The following is a 21,892-nucleotide window of genomic DNA, read 5'->3' as shown; positions in this document are numbered from 1 at the left end:
GATAGTTTTTGAATTACTATTTTTATCTAGTACTTGCTAAGAACCTTTATACTGTTGATTACTGCACTCTATTCAAAAATGAAGGTAGTGATCAGATTTTCCGTGTCTTAACAGGTAAGAAACTCACAGCACAATTAGCTCAGTAACACAAATCAGTAATCTAACAGTCAATTTTTGATCATAAGGAAAGGAAGAAGTGAAAGAACAGTTTATGGTAAAAGGAAATTTAGAGAAGAAAAGCCTTGAAGAAAAGGAATGGTAAAATCCAAGACCTTGAGAGAACCGGTGTAAGGAAGATAGGATGGAGAAATACTGCTTAGGAAAGTTCTGTACGAAGAAATTCTTCATGAGCTTTATTTCAAAGCCAGTAATTGAACTTTGGTGCTGCCTCCATTCTTACATCGATAAATTTCCACAAGCAACTCACTCCCCAAATAACTTTTAAAAAATTGTACAATCTAAATGTAAACTTCTTCACTGAGTCTATTATGGCATCCTTGGTTGATGTTGCTTTCAAATCACGGAGATACCTCAGAATTACCTTTCATTTCCCAAATTTACTAAGAGTGTGCAATATATTTTAAACTTTAAATTCATGAAGCTCCTTCAGGGTGGGTCCTCTAATCTTTCACATAGTGATATCCTTTTGCCTCTGAATCTGTCCATTTCTGTACAGTCACAGTGGTGTGTTCTAACCATGACTTAAAATGATTTTCTCCTTCTCTTTACATAGCAGAGTCTGTACACTTCAGTAGATTCTGAGAATTAGTTTGAATGAGTGGTTCCAAAGTCTGTTTAATGTCAATCTATAGTTGCTGTAAAGCAGCCAAGGACTCTGATGTGGCTGGCACTCAGTGGCAGGTCTTTAAATGTCCCAGAGTAACTGCCCCCACCTCTCTCCTTTCAGTAAGGCTTCAATGCTATAAGCAACGTAGAGTCGAGAGAAACTATAAAATATCTGTTCAGAAAGACATTTTAGACATTCTCATTTAATTAAACATAGATAATGTGATCTGTTTCTCAAATGCATTCTCCCCTCAAAATGAAATTATATACTAAATACATTCTACATGCTAGTTCAAGAGCTTTCTGGTGGTAGTCAGGAACCAACATATCTCTTTGTGTGCCCACTTTGCCCCTTTACAATGTAAGCTTAGTATTACCAGTAGTTGTGATGAAAATAATCTCTTGTTCAGCCCAAGATAATGTAATGAATCTGTCATTAAGGTGCTGTTGAGGACAAAGATCAGGAAGCGAAAGCATCTAACAGAGACCAGGGTGAGAAAGAAGCTTATGGATCTCTGTTAAACTTGTAATTCTTCCAAGCATGCACATATGTATAAATGCAATTGACATATATATTCACAAAGAATATTTTCATCCCACAAATTATGAAAGTCTTTGAAAGATAGAGACATGTGTATAAATAAGTGTTCTATAAATGTAGCTCAATGACTTACATAAACAATTAGCTATAATTTTTAAAAATGAGCTATTTAGATGCTTTCCTTTAGTAGTGAATGTATTTAGCTATAGAGATTGTTTAGCAATAGACATCAGTTAAGTGAGCCACAGGCAAGTTGATTTGAAGTAAATTTACTAATTTAGCTGATTAAAGATTTGTTAAGCCTTTCTTTTCAAAGAAGCCTCAAAGCCTTTAAAAATGAGTGCTCATCATTCTGGTAAAATAGGAAACCCATGTTTTATTACTACCAATTAAAAGATACTGGAAATGAGAAATTAAGAGAGTACAGACTAAGGCTAAAAATAACTATTTCTTTTCTTTTCTTTCTGTTTTTCAGACAGGATCTCACTCTGCTGCCCATGCTTCAGTGCAGTGGAACAATCACAGCTTACTACAACCTCCCCTCCCAGCCTCCCAGGTTCAAGTGATTGTCGTGCCTCAGCCTGCCAAGTAGCTAGGACTATGAGTGGGTGCCACCACACCTGACTAATTTTTGTATTTTTAGTAGAAACAGGGTCTTGCCATGTTGGCCAGGCTGGTCTTGAACTCCTGAGCTCTAGCAATCCAGCCACCTCAGCCTCCCAAAATGCTGGGACTATAGGCATGAGCCACCCAACAAGGCTAAAAATAACTGTGTCACTGGGAAGTTTAGATTGCCTAAAGAAAAATATGAAAACATTTGTATGGATTTTTCCCTTAGATTTTTAAGACAAGAATGATTAAAACACTACATTACAATATCTGGCAGAGGTTCATTTGATCACCATATTTTTAGAAATTTAATGCAAAAGAGAAATGCAAAACATTATTCTCTAGATCGGTATTTATACTTCTTGTGGTGACACTTAAATAACTCTGGCAGCTTTCTGAGTAGCTGGCAGTTTCTACAAAATATGCCAAGTAAGGAGCACAACATTACTACACTATATCATGCCATTTTCTTCTAAAACAGAAATACTGAACTTTCACCACATGCTACTGTACAGCAATGCTATGGCAACATCTTCGTAGAGTTCCCACGCTCCTTTGAAAAGTAGGATCTAATCAGCACAAAAGGAAATAAACTATCATCATTGCTGTTGCTATAATTACCTAGTTGGCAAAATAAGCTCTATACAGAATCACACATTAAAACAAATTTGCTTAGGAAAACTAAATGTTTTATTTCAGCTCAGCTTATATTTTCAAGGGAATTGGTTAACAATTAGAAAAGAAATTGTTGATAAACATTGCATTATGTTCATTGAATTTTTATTTCTGGTTAAAAAGGTTAACTGTTTTCACTGTGGAATATTTAGAAAATATAGCTTTCTTTAAAAATAGTTAACCATAAGGAAGCCATAATTCATCATTAGAAGACAGAATCTTTTTTTGTGTATCTTTTACTTTATAGTATTTTGATATTTTTTCTCTACTGTAGACACATTTGGGATTTATTTCCAACTTACATAAATGCATCATAATAACACTAACTCGATATGATTTTATTATCAATAAAGATAGATTTTAAAAACATAATCAAAATGTTCACGTTTTTGTAATCACTTAGTGGCAAACATATTGTTGATACTTAAATTTGTTTAAACAGAGGCCAGCAGTACTGTAGATATTTCTGAGTGATTTCAAAGAATGTGCAGGAATATACGTCTGTGTCAATTCTTTAAACGAGTAAAAGGAGCATCGGTAATGCAGCACAATCAATCACGAAGAAGTAAACTGATGCAGGAATTGCCTATACACGTTTTCAAAGGACATGCAGATGTGTAGATTGAATTACAAGAAAAAAGATCACTTTCTAATAAGGCAATTGACATAATTATTTTGTAAAAAATACAAAAGTGCAAGAACGTACTTTAGAGTAAATATTAAGTACAAGCTTAATGGAAGAGTCTATCATGTAATCAGCAGACAAAGTGAGCCACAGACCACATTTACATACTTAGTTTAAAATAGAAACAGAGTCCCAAGAGAATAGAAACAGAGTCCCAAGAGATAACCATTTTACTGCTGCCCAGTTGAGGAGAAAACAATTTAAATATTTCTACATTAAAGTTCAGAGAGTCAAGGCAGCTGCTGCAGAACAAAAACACTAATGATAAGGAAAAAAAGAGTTTTTCCAAAGAGGAACTGGATATGAATTAGATATTGTTAATTACTTCAGACGGCCCAAGTGAAAATTCAGACTTCTTTCTCTGTTCTTGACCTTATTTCATGTTCTCACTTTCTAAGCACATTTGGTTTTCATGTTAATCAGTCACAATTACCATGTCTAATCGACTGTGGATCTAGATCCTTACCAGATCCCGGCCAATATCAGTTAGCAATGCAACACTTATTTTGTGGTCCATTTCTTTGGAGGAATACGTTGTGTTTCAGTTCAATGACTATATACATGATGGTCAACTTCCAGCCCATATCTGGATGCATTCTTGAGTTGACTCTGAATCAAATAATTTATTCTAAATTAAAACTAAATATTTATATTAATCAAATGAGGCTTTTATAATATACTCCAAGTAAAGCACGAATTTCCAGAGAATGGCATAATTGAAGCCCATACTAGAGGATAATTATTCATGTATTTGGGTTGAAACTTTCATTTTAGTACCTCCACTTACAGCAGATTGAGAATTAAAATCTGAAGAAAACTCTCTTAGATAAGACATTTGTAAAATAAAAAACTCACTCACCATTCCGACTCTCTTCATCAATAGCAACTATGGTAGCTGGAGGTCCTCCCCTAGCTAGTTTGCAATCTAAAGAGAGAAAATAATGAAAAGTAAGAATTGACTGCAGGGGCACACACACTGAGAAAAAATTCATTGAGATGTATATTAATATTTAAAAAGGAAAATCTTGCAACCTAATTGATACGCATCACTACTTTTAATATTATTTAAAATATTTTATAATAATGACACAGATTCCTTACCACATCATAATACAGTCACTCTGTGCACCACAAACTACTCAAATCTTACTGAGAAAGAACCAGCAGGCACCACTGGAGAACAGAAGTCCTACAGGACATATATAATGTGATGGAAATTTAACCCAAAGAAATAACATAAAGGGATGATTAACAAGGATAAATTGTAATTAAAGCATCACAACAGAAACAAACATAATTGGACTTTAATTGTGATAAAGGGTCTAATTAGAGTGAGTGAACAGAATTTTAATAATGTTCCAAAGAGAATAAAACAAAGACAGACAAGCAATGCTCATGAAGTTGTTTGGGGTTTTTATTTTTGTCATCTTACCCTCATATTGCCAGTCTGGAGTCAAAAGTATAGAGTCATCAATGGAAGCAGATCAGAAAAATGAAAGAAAGAAAGGAAGAAAGAATATATGTATATATTTAGTGAGAGATTTAAAGATATAAAAAGCATTATACCATAATATTATCTAATGATTTGTGGAAATAGAATATATAAACTTCCCATCAGATTTTGTACTTCTAATATAATACTAATACATTCACTAGATAATACACATCATTAGCATTTTAAAAGCCATTACAAAAAGACTTGAAAATAACATAAATTGCTATATTCCTTACGAAAGATAAATAAGAATTACTTATGAACAGTGTGTTATCTGTATGCTGAAAAAACTTTAAGAATAGTGCCTGTCAATCAGTAGTGATGATTAATTCATTATTTCAAACACTGATAATATCCTGCCAGGTATCACATGATAATGAACATAAAAATAGTATCATGAGCTATAACATCCATGACAGTTGAAATGTGAAAGCTTTGCCTGCAGGATGTCAAATGTGCATCTCTGAGACTTAAAGTACTCTCCTAGGAAATACTCTGTGAGGCTGAGAGGGCTAGGTCATGCAGTTATACATACACGGCACACTTCTGTACAGCAGGGGAAATTAATTTTGCTTAACATTTTCCAAATTCGTGTGTTATTTGGGAAATAATTTCAAGGTTTATTTACTCATTTATTAAAATTCTGCCATTTATTAGGTACATATACATGAAAAATTAGACCTTTGGGAAGCACTGTTCTGTATTGTAAGGTATGTACTCTCTCATATGAAGCAAAGAAGCTGGGAGAACTACAAATTTTCTCTATTTATACTTGTCAATATTCAAGGAGTTCCAAGTCATAACATTTTCAGATCCAAAGTATCTCATACTCATTATGCCTCTTCCTCTCCTTATGCCCTCCGACAGAGCTCAGCACTACATTATTTGTCATCTCTGCTCTTGATTTAGTTTCCTCGCTGATCTCCCAGAAGTCTTGTTCTCATCCTGCATTCATCTATTCCTTTCATGAGGATGATTTTCATGTACCCAAATCAAAAGTGAAATAATGGCAGTCCTCTGAACAAAAACCTTACATGGTTCTTTTGGAGAAAAGGGAAAAAAAGAATCAGAAGAACAAAGTTTCTTCATATGGCCTCAACATCCTTTATTGAGAATTAAGCAACCTGTCCTTCAATTACGTGAATACTCTTACTGTTGCTGGAATGTTCCTTGTATTTTTAGGAAAATTTTGTTATCTAAATTCATTGTCACCTTTTTCTGCCTAGGAAATCTCTGCTTCTTTTCATAGAATTAGATATTTCACATATTTGCACTTAGTGCAAATTAATTTTGATTAAAGCCTTCCAAATTTTCATGTTACTTGAAAAATGATTTCACAACCTCCTTATTTATTTACTGTTTTATAAAATTCGGTCAATTATTATGCACATAGAAATGAATAATTAGGCTTTGGAAAGCACTGTTCCATATTGTAAGGTATACATTCTCTCATATGTACTCACTACACATATACACACTCATGTCACTGTGTGCCAATGCCATAATACCTACTGAAAATGGATAAAATGTATGTATTTTAGTGCGAATATTGGTAGAGGAATAAATATTTAATCAACAACTTTATGGGCAAGCAGAATATAGAAAAATACAAAAAGGAGAAATTTGGATATAAATATTTTTAAACCTTTTTACAATTTATTACTATTAACTTTAAAGGTAGGCTTTACGAAGCTAAGCCAAATAATATCTTCATGTTCCAGCCCTTCCTCACTCTCCACCTTAATTTCTCCACCAAAGTTAATTCTCCATTCATACCAAACCAAATGTATGTGTGTTGCATCAACTGTTAAAACATACTTTCCACTCTTCTTCCCCTGGTTAATTTTATTCCTCTTTCAAGAATCTGTCAGGCATCAACTCTTCTTGAAAATCTTTCTCATTGTCATCGTAGATTAAATGCTTTTTCTCAGTATTCCTGCAGTACACACTGTATCCCACTGGACTAATTGTACCATTGACAACATACTAACATGTCTTTCTCTCTCACAAGAGTTCCTTCAGACCAAGCTTGCATCATTTTCATCTCGGTAACCTTAGAACCTGATACTGGTTCTGAAAGAATGTTTGTTGACTTTTTCCACACTGTAGCCTGCCAAGCTACAATCTTCCATTAAAACCTCTCCATAAGAGTTGCTTGAAAGTCTCTGTTCTCACTAATCCCTCGATAGCAGAAACATTCCAGAAGAAGCTGCTTAACTACATTTTCTCCTGCTACAGTACCCTTAGATAATTCCCACTAAGATTTATTCTTTTAGTAGATTCAAAATTCTCCCCAATAAAACATTTCTTTTTGTATGCTACATATACTTCTGGATACACACAAAAATAATTTAAACTTTTTAAAGACTCAAAACACAAAATGAAAAGAGGTTAGGCAGACACATAATAAATAATCTATTAATAACATTGTTCATAACAAAGTGTTTTAAAATGATGCGTTCAGGAAAGTATAATTAATTAGTTTTGAAGTGCACAAAAGCATTTTTAATAAGAACAATTATATTTAGAATTGTCTTGAAAAGAAAGTAACTTGGAGGTAACAGTCAACTATACATTATGTATGAAAATATCCAAATGTAAATCAAAGGGAAGACTAGAAAGCAATTTGGGGAATGGGGAGATTGTACTCTATAGTCTGTGGATTATCTGTCTGCCACAGGAAAGTCAGGTGAGCTGCTGATACTTTTACCTTAGGAATGGACCTCCTTAATCTATTTAATTTCACCCTTGACTGTCCTGGTTAAATCACAAATTCATTGTTTTTCATGCCTAAAGTTTCTAGCCTGTTAGGCCTATACTCATTTTCCATATCCAATTTGTTATAAAGTACAGGATATGAATACCAATATCTGAATGCTCAGTGTGGCTTATTTCTGCAAACTTGTCATAATGCTAAAAATAAGCCATATATTTAAAAATATTCATACGCAATAGATGAGATATAAAATCCAAAGAAAAGAATTAAAAAGACAAATAATGCCTGATCTCACAGATACTAAACCTGTGATACTCTGTTTTCATTGTAGCCTGAATTTTAAGAGCATATTACAGAGAGGTCAGACAAAGGCTTTTAAAAATCTAGGATTTTCCAAATATGCTCATTTTGTAAAACTAAGAGGAAGCAGCCAGGAAATAAAATTCTATTCCTACTTTAGCCTATTCTCAAAATGTTAAACATTGATCAATGTGTTTTCAATAAAACTTCAAACCTTTTACTTTAACAAATATATTAACATACTAATTGCCCCATATATTAATAACTTGTGTGTTGAATTTCTTCCCCATATTTCTCTTCTGAGCCTGGGTCCCATTTGCCCAGACAACTTCTGTACTTGCAATTTCAAAGTTGTCTTAAATGTAGCACTCCAAATCGCATCCCACTTGCTATTGTGGCCCAAAACTGTACATTTCCAATATATATTATTTCAGCGAATGGCATAATTCTGCACCAAGCCACATAAGCCAGAAGCTAGGAAGTCACATTTCACTTTACCCATCTTTCTAGCTTTCCAAAATGCATCAATCAATAAGTCTTGAATTTAACTCCTAAAGAGAAACTTGTGATATCCACTCATTGTTTTCAATCTGCAGTAGTATCAGATTATCTCTTAACTAATCAAATAGGTTTTCCTAACTGCTTTCCTTACAATCAATCTTGCCCTTATTCTAATTTAATTTTCTATCTTTAAGCAGAGTGATATTTATAATTAAAACCTTGCTTATTTTAAAAATAATTTACCATTTATTTTAGGTTATAAGCTAAAATATTTTGGCCATCTACAACTCATCACAAATATGATTCTAGAATGTAAACTAACATTTTATATAACCTACAAAGTCCTGCACAATATACCTTCTCCTTCCCTCTCTAGTCTCATCTATTTCCATGTTCCTATTTTCTCAAAACAAAATAGTTTTTGATCCCTTGACTAGGTATGGTGCCCCTATATACACTCTCATAACTCTGCTTCATAATATCAATTTACGATTACTTGATTCTTCACAGAAAGAAACTCAGTGATAACATCGACCTTGTTTCTATTCCTCGTGGTTGTGTCCACGGGGCAGATTTTCCTGGCACATTTTTTATTTCAAGTAATTATTTACTGAAGGCAAAAATGAAGGGCCTCAATCAAATTTGTAAACAATAAAATTAAAACAATACTCTGTACATTAATTCCTTTTCTTTTTAATTTTTCAAATGTCTTTCTCAAATGAAAGTACAGCAGGTCCTTGAATGACATTGCTTCACTCAATGTCATTTCATTGTAACAATGAAAAAAAAAACAAAAAACAAAAACTAATTCCAGGCCTGAGTCACTATCTGTGTGGAGTTGGCAACTTCTCCCCAAATCTGTGTGGACTTTCCCGTACTCCAGTGTCCTCCCACATCTCAAAGATGTGCATGCTAGGTTCATTGCTATGGCTACATGGTACCAGTGTGAGAGTGTGGCCCTGAGAAGGAATTGTATCCTGTCCAGGGTAGGTTCCTGCCTTATGCCCTGAGCTACTGGGCTAGCAGGCTCCCTGATGGGAGGCTCTGAACTGGTAAATAATTATCTCACTTTTTTTGATTAATCTTTCTTTAATGAACGTATAGCTCACATTTATTTCAATATTTAATATAAGAATTATTTTGTCTTTATTTAGAAGTGTGGTATTTCTGTAACCATAACTATGCCATGGGAACTTAACTTGTTTATATTTTGTTTAGCCTATAATAAAATTGGGTTTCATTATATGTCATTTCCTTTAAAGTCTCAATTTCCAAGAACCTATGGACAATATTAACTGAAGACTTACTGTAATCAGGAAAAAATGGACGGATAATGTGTTGTCTAAAGATAAGGTCATTGGTTATATCTCAGCAGATGTGAAAGGCTACCAAAAAGGAAAAAAGGTGCAGAGAATTCTGCAAGACTTTGAGGTTATTTGGAACAAGTTATGAAAGATTAGCGAGAGCTCACAATCATAAAATAAAGTGATAAAAAAAAGAAAGGAGAAAAATGTTCACCTGCTTCCAATTGTCTAGAATTTCTATTAGAATTCCAAACCATTTTATGATTTTACCAAATTGTATCTTAAAGGAATAAAACTAAGAAATTTCAAATACTAAAGTTTAAATTATGTCAAAGATCAACTTACCTTTTTTTTGTCATCTTAGAACTTTGAAGCTATTCCTTACAAGCTGCGTAAATCACCAGTGAACTCTGTGGCACCCAGTAGAGTATTTGACTTAACATAATCACTTAATTTATTTGCTGAATTAGGAAGTATCTTCCTCTATGGAAAAGTAATAAAATGAATAATCTATCAAATCCTTAGCTTTAACCATTTCAAATCTTTCGGGGATTTGTTTTAAGATGTTAAAGAAATGGATTTCTAATATATTATAGTGGTTGTGAACATGTGCTTTGGGGTCACAAAACCTAAGTTCGGATCCTAACTTTGCTTTTTAACAGTTGTATAATATTGGACAAATTATTAATCTCTTGTATTTCATTAATGGGGATAAGGGTAATTACAACTAACTCATATATTTTTACGAGGACAAAATGAGAAAATCTATGGTAATTTCTTACAAGGGTGGCAAAATGTACAGGCAGAATAGGCATACATTTGCTTTTTATAGTATCCTTATTTTCATGAGGAATATATTTGAATAAAATGTTTTTTTTTCTATTTTTTTCCCTTGATCCAAGGGCTGATAGTAAATGTAGTAAATAAGCCCTTAGCTTTCCCAAATATTCAGTGATGGCAGATCTCAGTTATATACGGGGTTGTGAAATGTATTTTTATTAAGAATAAAAGTAATTACAGGAAATGTCACTGGTAGTCTGTAGGGACAAAAATTTGCTTGAATTCCTATCCCAGATACCAAGCTAGATATACTCTGATGGATTACATTTACTAGGGAAAAATAGCCTCCTTGAACTTGAAGTTTAAAAAAAGTAATGGGGTTCTCACACTCCTCTACTGGTCCCACTATGTCCCTGAAATATGTCGGTGAGATTCCACAGAAAGATCAAGGAAGAGTTGCAGATTTTGTGAAACCTCTATTCCTGTCAACATTTCTCTATTATCAGTTTGGTTATTGAGAGTCATCTAGTGTCTTGCTCATGTGTTTGCATTTACACACACACACACACACACACACAATGAATCTATTGCTAAGTTCAAAGCAATTTGGCTCCCCTTTCAAAGAGGGTACTGTGTTCTCTTTACATTTCATGCTACACAAGCGTTCTGTTTTCAATTTGCATGTCATAAGCAGCAGTAGAGGGACTGTTCTCATTTTTCCTGTTGATCTTTGGTATATTCATCTTCAGGAAAATACACACAAGAGTGAAATATTAAGACAGATACTACTTGTTTTACATTTTGACTGCTTCATCCAAAAGAAAAAGTTTGAACTTGAATTTATAAAATCAATGGAACAATAATCTAAGTTATATGATCTAAAGTTACAGTCAACAAAGTAACAGAAAAAGACAATGATTGAACAAAACCAAAATAAACTGAGTAAACTTAAGGATATAGCAAGTAATTCAGTTTCAGTTCAAGAATAGGATATGCTACTTGTGCTTAGTCTCTTGGCATCACTATTTCCCGATTTCAGATTTCACCATGAAAGGAGCAAATGATATGTTATGTACCTTATTGTCATTATTTATTGAATTATATAATTTGATGAAGACTTTCCAACAACATTGTTAGTAATACCCACCAAATTCATTCATGGTAATTACTCAACATCATTGCTATCACCAGCACAATTTACTATGAGACCATAGCTACCTCAATTTGAACTTTAAAAAAAAAATTTTTCCTATTATTTCGTTTTATTCTAACTAGTCTATCAACAACAGCAGACTTGCACATAAATGGCATTTGGTCAGAGACAAGAAGCTCATACTTATTCTTAAGAAGTTTAAGGTTCTAAGTAATAATAATAATAAATGATAAGCCAGGGGCTTTAGGAAAATGACAGGATATGAAACAAATTGTCAGTAGGAGGCTGCTCCAAAAATGAAGTATATAATTTTAAGATTGCTTTTGTTGATTGAAAATATTTTTATACTTTCTTATTTTATAGTTTTATGTAAATAGTGTCAAAACATGTTAGTCTCTGTATTCGTACATAATTATCTTACATATAATTCATACCACATGAGTTAGAAACTGTTTCAGTTTTCCTTCCATTGTGAGTTACGACTCTTCTTTTCTTGTCTAAGCTTCCAGCAAGCAACCATGATTCCATTTGAGGAATTTAAAATGAATAGAACAATTCTTGGTCCAAGGTATAATTTTACCACTGACATCAGAAGAGGCCATACAATGTTGTGGTTATGGCAATCATTAGAAAAACAGGAAACAACAGGTGCTGGAGAGGATGTGGAGAAATAGCAACACTTTTATACTGTTGGTGGGACTGTAAACTAGTTCAACCACTGTGGAAAACAGTATGGCGATTCCTCAAGGATCTAGAACTAGAAATACCATTTGACCCAGCCACCCCATTACTGGGCATATACCCAAAGGATTATAAATCATGCTGCTATAAAGACACATGCACACGTATGTTTATTACAGCACTATTCACAATAGCAAAGACTTGGAATCAACCCAAATGTCCATCCGTGACAGACTGGATTAAGAAAATGTGGCACATATACACCATGGAATACTATGCAGCCATAAAAAAGGATGAGTTCATGTGCTTTGTAGAGACATGGATGCAGCTGGAAACCATAATTCTCAGCAAACTATCACAAGAACAGAAAACCAAACACCGCATGTTCTCACTCATAGGTGGGAATTGAACAATGAGATCACTTGGAAATGGGAAGGGGAACATCACACACCGGGGCCTATTGTGTGTGTGAGGGGGATAGCATTAGGAGATACGCCTAATGCAAATGACGAGTTAATGGGTGCAGCACACCAACATGGCACATGTATACATATGTAACAAACCTGCATGTTGTGCACATGTACCGTAGAACTTAAAGTATTAAAAAAAAAAAAAAAAAAAAGAAAGAACATAGCCTTGGAGACAGACTGCCTAGGTTAAATACTAGTCACGTTTAGCACCTTGCTCACTCTTCGGACCTTTGAAAGTTAATTAAAATCTCTGAAGCTCAGTTGCATTATTCGTAAAACAGATGTTGTTTTAGAGAGTGGTGTCTGGCATATGGAAATGCTTTCTATGTTATTGTGAGGTAAAATTTTAATCTAACCAAATGAGCGAATCACTTAAAATAACATGTCTATTTTTTTTTTTTTTTTTTTTTTTTTTTTTTGAGACGGAGTCTCACGCTGTTGCCCAGGCTGGAGTGCAGTAGCGCGATCTCGGCTCACTGCAAGCTCCGCCTCCCGGGTTCCCGCCATTCTCCTGCCTCAGCCTCCTGAGTAGCTGGGACTACAGGCGCCCGCCACCGCGCCCGGCTAATTTTTTGTATTTTTAGTAGAGACGGGGTTTCACTGTGGTCTCGATCTCCTGACCTTGTGATCCGCCTGCCTCGGCCTCCCAAAGTGCTGGGATTACAGGCTTGAGCCACCGCGCCCGGCAACATGTCTATTTTTTAAAAAGCAATGATTGTCACATATTTTTAAAATATTTCAGTAGTAGTTTCTTACATTTTTAACATTCAAAAGAAAACCACGTTTTATTAGTAGATCAAATAAGGAATGGGGCATATGCTAACTTTTTAAAAAGTAATTTCAAATTTTCTTTTATATTTAGGAGGTACACAATATACAGGTTGTTATCTGGGTATACTGTGAGTTTTGGGATATGATTGATTCCATCACTAGGTAATGAGCATAGTACTCAATAGATGTTTTTAAAATACTTGTCCCTCTTCCACCCTCTCCCCTTTTCAAGATCTCCAGTGTCTGTTATTGCTATCTTCATGTCCATGGATATGCAATATTTAGCTGCTACATATAACTGAGAACATGAATTACTTGGTTTTCTGTTCCTGTGTTAACTTGCTTAGGATAACAGCCTATAACTGCATCCATGTGGCTGCAAATGACATGTTTTCATCCTATTTTTATGGCTGCATAGAATTCTATGGTGCATGTGCACCACATTTCCTTTATTCAATTCACTGTTGATGGACACTTAGATTGAATCCATGTCTTTGTTATTCTGAAGAGTACTGCAATGAACATACAAGTGCATGTGACTTTTTAGGAGAACAATTTGTTTTCTTTTAGATATATAACCAGTAATAGGATTGTGGGTCTAATGGTACATATGAAGAAGAGCTGGTACCAAGTCTGAAACTATTCCAAAATATCAAGGAGGAGAGACTCCTCCTAACTCATTCTACAATATCAGCATCACCCTGATACCAAAACCTGTCAAAGACATAGGAAAAAAGAAAACTATAGGTCAATATTCCTGATGAATATAGATGTAAAAATCTTCAACAAAATGCTTTCAAACCAAATAAAGCTGCACATAAAAAACTTAATCTACCATTATCAAGTAAGCTTCATTCCTAGGATGCAAGATTGGTTCAATGTATGCAATTCAATAATTGTGATTCATCACATGAACAAAATTAAAACAAAAAACCATAAGGTTTTTGAGAAACTCCAAATTTCCACATTGGCTGAACTAATTTATATTCCCACCAATAGTATACAAGCATTCCCTTTTCTTCGCAGCATTACCAGCATCTTTTGTTTTTTGACTTCTTAATAATAGCTTTTTGACTGGTGGGAGGTAGTATCTCATTGTGGTTTTGATTTGCATTTCTGTGATGATTAGTGATGTTGAGCTTTTTTTCATGTTTGCTGTCCGCTTGTATGTCTGTTTTTGAGAGATGTCTGTTCATGCCTTTGCCAATTTTTCAATGGGGTTATTTCGTTTGTGCTTGTTAAATTGTTTAAGTTTCTTATAGGTTCTGGAGATTAGACCTTTGCAGGTGCATAGTTTGAAAATATTTTCTACCATTGTGTAGGTTGTATTTGTACTCTGTTAATAGTCTTTTTTTGTTGGGCAGAAGCTCTTTCGTTTAAATAGGTTCCACTTGCCAATTTTTGTTTTTGTTGCAATTGCTTTTGAGGACTTGCTGTAAATTCTTTGTAAATGCAAATGTCAAGAAGAGGGTTTCCTAGGCTTCCTTTTAAGATTCTTATAATTTGAGGTCTTACACTTAAACTTTTAATGCATGTTGAGTTAATTTTTGTAGATGGTGAGAGTAAGGGTCCAGTTTAATTCGGCGCATGGCTAGCCAGTTAACTCAGCACCATTTATTGAAGAGAGGGTCCTTTCCCCATTTCTTATTTTTGTCAATTTTGTCAAAACTCAGGTGATTGTAGGTGTGTGGCTGTCTGGATTCTCTTTTCTGTTTCATTGGTCTGTGTGTCTATTTTGTACCAATAACGTGTTTTGTTATCAGTACTATAGCCTTAGAGTATAGTTTGAAAAAAGCTATGTTGTTTTTGCTTAGGATTGTGTTATGGTTTGAACTTGTGTCCCCATCCAAATCTCATGTCAAATTCTAACCTCCAATGTTGGAGAAGGGGCTAGTGGGATGTAATTGGATCATGGGTGCAGGATTCGCCTTTGCTGTTCTTGTGATAGTGAGTGAATTCACACAAGATCTGGTTGTTCTGAATTATGTAGTACCTTCCCTTTCATTCTGTTCCTCCTACTTTGGCCATGTCCCCAGCCATGCTTCCTCTACAGCCTGTGGAACCATAAGCCAATTAAACCTCTTTTCTTTATAAATTACCCAGTCTCAGGTATTTTTTAATAACAATGCAAGAACAAACTAATACAGATTGCTTTGTCTATTTGGGTTCTTTTTGGTTCCATATGAATTTCAGATTTTTTTCTAATTCTGTGTAAAATGGCATTGAAAGTTCAATAGGAATAGCATTGAATCTCTTTATTGCTTTGGAGATTATGGCAATGTTAACAATATTGATTCTTCCAGTCAATGAGTATGAAATGATTTTCCATTTGTTTATGTTATCTATGATTTATTTCAGCAGTGTGTAGTTCTCCTTATAGAGGTATTTCAGCTTCTTGGTTATATGTACTAAATAAAAGCCCTACTTAAAAGGCACAGAGTGATGGGTTGGATAAAGTAACAACACCCATTCATCTGCTATCTTCAAGAGACCCTTCTCACATGTAATGATCCCCATAGGCTCAAAGTAAAGGGCTGGAGAAAGATCTATCATGCAAACAGAAAACCAAATGGAACAAGGGTCACTATTGTTATATCAAATAAAACAGCCTTTAAACCAACAACAATAAAAAAGAACAAAAAAGAGCATTATGTAATGATAAAGGGTTCAATTAAAAAAGAAGACTTAGTTATGCTAACTATATATATATGCAATATTAGAGCATCCAAATTCATGAAACAAGTACTTCTAAACCTACAAAAACACTGACATAGCACACAATGATAGTGGGGGTCTTCAACACCCCACTGACAGCATTAGACAAATCATTGAGGCAGAAAACTTCTGCAGAAATCCTGGAATTAAATTTGACACTTGAAAAATTGGGCCTAATTGATGTTTACAGGACACTCCATATATCAACGACGGAATATACATTCCTCTGATCTGCACACAGAATATACTCTAAGATCAACCACATGGTTGGTCATAAAGTAAGTTGCAAAAAATTCAAAAGAAGGTCTTTCCATAAAACAAGTCTCAAAGAAATCGAAGTCATACCAACCACATACCAACCACAGGGGAATTAAAATAGAAATTTATAAAAAGAAGATCTCTCAAAAACACACAAATATATGGAAATTAAGCGACTTTGCCCCTGAATGGTTTTGGATTGTAAGGCAGAAATTTTTAAAAATTCTTTTAAATAAAATGAAAAAAGACACAAAAAATACCAACATCTCTGGGATGTGGGAAACAATATGTTAAGAGGAAAGTGTATGGTGCTAAATGCCTACTTAAAAAAGTTAGAAAAATCTCTGATTAGCAATCTAACATCACATCTAGAGTAACTAGAAAAACAAGAACAAACTAATCCCAAAGTTACCTGAAGAAAATAAGTAAATAAAATCAGGGCAGGACTAAATAAAATCGAGGCACAAAAAATCCATAAAAGCATCAGTAAAATCAAAAGTTGGTTCTTTGAGAGGACAAATAAGATCTATAGACCACTGACTATATGACAATCTAAACAAAGAACAAAACAGAGAAGATCCAGATAAGCACAATCAGAAATGACAAAGATGACATTACAACTGGTCTAACAGAAACACAAAAAATCCTCAGAGACTATTATCAACACCTGTGTTCACACAAACTAGAAAATATAGAGGAAATGGATATATTCCTAGAAACACACAATCTCCCAAAATTGAATCAGGAAGAAATTAAAACCCTGAACAGACCAACATTGAGTTCCAAATTGACTCAGTATAAGAAACCTACCAACCAAAAGTCCCACACTAGATGAACTCAGAGCCAAATTCTTCCAGATGTACAAAGAACGGGTACCAAGTCTACTAAAACTATTCCAAAATATAAAGGAGGAGAGACTCCTCCCTAACTCATTCTACAATGCCAGCATTACCCTAATACCAAAACCTGTCAAAGACACAAGGAAAAAAGAAAACTATAGGTCAATATTCCTGATGAACATAGATGCAAAAATATTCAACAAAATATTTTCAAGCCAAATAAAGCTGCACATGAAAATCTTAATCTACCATTATCAAGTAGGCTTCATTCCTAGGATGTAAGATTGGTTGAATATATGTAACTTAATAAATGTGATTCATCACATAAACAAACTTAAAACCAAAAATCATACGAAAATCCCAGTAGATGAAGAAAATGCTTTCAATAAAATCCACCATCTCTTCATGACAAAAATCCTCAATAAACACTGTATCAAGGGAACATATCTCAAAATAATAGGAGCCATATATGACACATATACAGTTAACATTAAAGTAAATGTCGCAAAAGCTGGAACCATTCCCCTTTAGCACTGGAACAAGACAAGGATACCATTCTCCATTCTCACCACTTCTATTTGACATAGTACTAGAACTCCTAACTACAGCATTCAGGCAAGAGAAAGAAATAAAATGGACCCAAACAGGAAACAAAAGAAGTCAAACTACCTCTTCTATAACCAGGAAACTCCAATGACACCACCAAAAACCTCCTGAAGCTGATAAATGGCTTCAGTAAAGTTTCAGAATACAAATTCAATCTAGAAAAATATATTAACATTTTTGATGTGCATTTAACATACTGAGATCATGACTTAATACATTTCAGTGTATAACCACCAATTGTTTAAATTATATAGTGATAATTGGACTATATTTTTTAAAAAATTATCTTAGATATGTTTATAAATAAACCAAAAATAAATAACTCTTTTTTTGATACATAGACAGCATACAGTTTCTAAAAGCTCTTTATAGGATCTGTTATTCTAAATTCTTCCCAAAAGGACTTTTCTGTTATTAGCTTGTTCTTCAACATTATCCAAATTACCTATGAGTTTTGTAACTGAAATATAAAGGAGAAAGGAAAAGGATAAGTATTTGTGTTCATGTGGAAAAAAAATTTCATCACTTTATGAAAAGCAGTTTTTATATCCATCTTGTTTCTGAAAACGAATTTGTTATTTTATCTAATTATTCTTAATGAGGAGTCTTAGAGGAAATTCTTAATCATGATTCTTACTAAGACACTCAACAAGGTCAAAAGATAAAAGCTGCAGAATCAATGTCACTGTTTAAAATTACATTCTTCCAACAGAGAGATTCTTAATAAGTTTTTGTTTACAGAGTAGTTTACTAAATAAATTCTTTGCCACAAGATAGTTATGTGTAGCTAGGCTGCAGTAAAAAAAGAAAACTGTATGGAGTAATTTTGTAAACAAAAATTGTAAGCATTTAATTACTTATTAAAGAAAATATCCCTGTAAACATGTCCTTAGTTGTCTAGTTGTGGCACATGTTAGCATGAAATAGATGTACCACATTTACAAGATACGGGATGTTGAAGTAATTTTCCTACTTAGATGAAGTAATATAGGCTTATATTTCTGGAACTTCAGAAGACAGTGCTAATATTTACCTTTCTGTTTCATCATCTAGAATATAACTATTTTTCACTTATGTGTGAAGCAGGAAACTTGTTAGAGCACGAAAAAGTACTTCTTATCACTGGCTGGCAGAGAAAGTTTATATATTTGAGTTTATGCAGGTAACTGGAAATTTAGAAGTATTTTTCATTGCCTTATTTTCTTATTCCTTGTTGTCATGAAGAGTGTTTGGACTGAGGTTCTACTATGAAAGGTGAATATCCTAGGGTGGAATGAGTAGGGACTGTGGCTGAGAGTTATGGAAAAAGAAGATTCTGAAAAAATAACAAAAAGCATAAAGCAAATATTTCCTACTTTTTCCATACATCACGTCTTGCTTTCTCAGAAATTTCTCTGCTACAACCCCCCCTGGTAACACCTTCCTTAGAGCCACAGAGCCAAAGTCGTTATGAGGAACGTTTCATATAGAACAAGAAGTTCCAAATGAACCTATGTTCTTTTTGATATAGGAGTACTGGGAAAGGAAGAGCATGGTCCCCTTATACGATATGGAAGCGGGAAAAGGAAGTGCTCAGTGGAGAGGGGCGTGGTCTCTGGCTAGGGCTCCACCCCCACGGACCTAGGTGAAGAGAGGCGCTCCCGCTTTTGTGCCCAAATGTTGCATTTTCCAAGAGCACCCTGGCCCGCCATGCCCCCATCCTGGGTCTACAAAAAGCCAAGACCTTAGCAGGCAGACACAAATATGGCTGGACATCGTGAGGAACACATTGGCAGAAGAAGACACAAGCAGCTAGACAATAAGAGGACGTCGAGGGAGCCTGCCAACGGAAGAGCACACCGACAGACACTGGCACCCATGCAGGCCACCCACTGGTGGGAGGAGACAGAGTTTGGTCGGGGTAGTTGGAGGAGAGCTGCCCCACCACCCAACTCCGAATGGCCCAACTCCGTGGGAAAACCATCACCCTTCTAGCTCTCCCATTGGCTGAGAGCTACTTCCACTCAAAACTTTGCAGTTATTCTCCAAGCCCACATGTGATCCGATTCTTCCAGTACACCAAGAAATCCCGGGATACAGAAATCCCTCTGTCCTTGTGATAAGGAAGGGGGTCTAATTAAGCTGGTTAACACGAGTCGCCTATAGACGGCGAATTAAAAGAACACCCTCTAACACATGCCTACTGGGGCTTCAGCTGTAAACATTCACCCCTGCCCTGGGGTGACACTGTCCTGGGGTCAGAGCCCCACAGCCTGCCCATTTGCATGCTCCCTTAGAGGTTTGAGCAACAGGACACTGAAGAAGCGAGCCACACCCCCAACGCATGACCTGCAAGGGGGACAAGGGAACTTTTCCCATTTCATTTTCATTGTTTCACAATAAAGAAGTGACAGGGGATGGATGTCTACATATGTCAACTGTTTTTAAAAATAATATTATTTCATTTAATGAACTGGCCTATTAAATTTGATCATGTGATTTGGGTCATTCTTCTCACACCCAACTAAAAGAAAGTTGAGAAGCCAGGAGGAAAAAAAATCAGGACATGTAGCATCACTCGAGAAACGTAATTTTCTGTAAGTTCGGCTGTTGAAACTGCCTATTCTAACCTGAGACAGTTTTATCTATAACTGCTGAGACAACTTGCAACTCCAGGGCTAATTTTCCCCTCTGCTGTTGCTCACCAAACGAATTTGCCAGTTCCCCAGAACCTTGCTAGTCCCGATGCACTTTCTCTAAGAGCAATACATAACATTTCTCATTTTTATAAAATCACCAATCTTCTCTTTGTTCTTCAGATATACCGAAGACCACCTGGTCTGTCTATACGCTCCAAATTGTGATTCTTTATTCCCAAAGAAAACATTAAATTTAGAGATCCATATCCACATTTCTATTTTGACTTCAACAATCCCATTCTGCATCATAAACCTTGAGAGAGTAATATCCAAACCAAGTCAGATCAGTAATTTGATTTGACATTTCTTGGGCTGAAAGAAAACTTTTGTTGGCAAGTTTAGCAAAAGGGACTTTGGCCACATGCTGAAGTATGCATATGTACAAATGAATTACTTCAAGGAAAATAAGCTAGGATAACAGTTTTTATATTGGCCATAAGAATAAAAGCATGTTACTGATTAACTGCATTTTCTGGAGCTTGCAAGTTTTCTTTAGGATTCTCAAAAACTGAATATAATAAAGTGCTAAGACAAGTATTTTACCACCCTTGACATTTAGAAATGAAGTTTTTGACAGTTTGTTATCCACATGTATAACATATGAGGAAAGTTTTATGTCCTGCTGAGCTTAGTTCTCATAGGTTCAATTTTAGACAATTTCTATACAGATGCCTACAATTTTGAATGTCTGCTGCTGTTTATGAGACCTTCCCAAGGGTGGTACTCCCATATTTAATTTAATTGTGTTTGCATATATCATACATTTTGCCAACAGTAAGCTCTAAGAGTACTTTATAGTTGATAACTACTTCCCTCATCGCTTTCCAAGCTACATGATTTCTTACTTTAAAACCAGCCTTCCATCTTCAGTATTGTTAGGTCTAACAGAATACAGATTTTCTCTACCTTGTTCAAAAAGAGGGTAAAACTACTAAGAGTGGAAATTAATCTGTTCAAAATTTTGTTAAATTAACATTTTATTATATATCTCCTTAAATTAATTTACTTGAGTACAGGGCTAGAATTGTTATTCTGTTGTTAGACTTTAGGCCATAAATTTTGGTAATATGTCTATCATCAGGAGGTTGGGATTTTCAAAAATCTTCAATTATCATAATCAGAGACAAGAACTAGGAAATGAGATCAACATAGTCACTCTAATCACAAATGTCTGTACTCTAAAGCTCATGAACTTGACACTAAAGGAAAACCTCAGAATGGATTAGAAAATGCTAATACAACTAGAGAATGTGTAGGAAAAAAAAGAGACCTGGCTAGACGAGGGCATGTTTCCAATTTTAGAGCAGGACAGAGAAATTTTTACAGTAG

At 34.7% G+C, this 21,892-nt stretch overlaps 1 protein-coding gene across 3 annotated transcripts in view; it reads right to left on the bottom strand.

Moving 5' to 3' along the window:
- The window catches only part of PCDH15 (protocadherin related 15), a 1,784,920-nt gene that overhangs the window by 676,594 nt on the left and 1,086,434 nt on the right, over positions 1 to 21,892 (bottom strand). For 2 of the 3 annotated variants that reach the window (XM_050805159.1, XM_050805156.1), the window contains 2 exons: positions 4,729 to 4,743; positions 4,156 to 4,221 (listed from right to left, as the gene is read on the bottom strand). In XM_050805159.1, coding sequence (XP_050661116.1) covers positions 4,156 to 4,221; positions 4,729 to 4,743 — 81 coding nt within the window. The remainder of the gene's footprint in view (positions 1 to 4,155; positions 4,222 to 4,728; positions 4,744 to 21,892) is intronic. The other variant, XM_050805157.1, reaches the window with a different exon arrangement.

This window comes from Macaca thibetana, chromosome 9 (genome assembly GCF_024542745.1).
Source record: "Macaca thibetana thibetana isolate TM-01 chromosome 9, ASM2454274v1, whole genome shotgun sequence".
Classification (NCBI taxonomy): domain Eukaryota; kingdom Metazoa; phylum Chordata; class Mammalia; order Primates; family Cercopithecidae; genus Macaca; species Macaca thibetana.
This window is presented reverse-complemented; position numbering and strand designations above follow the sequence as displayed.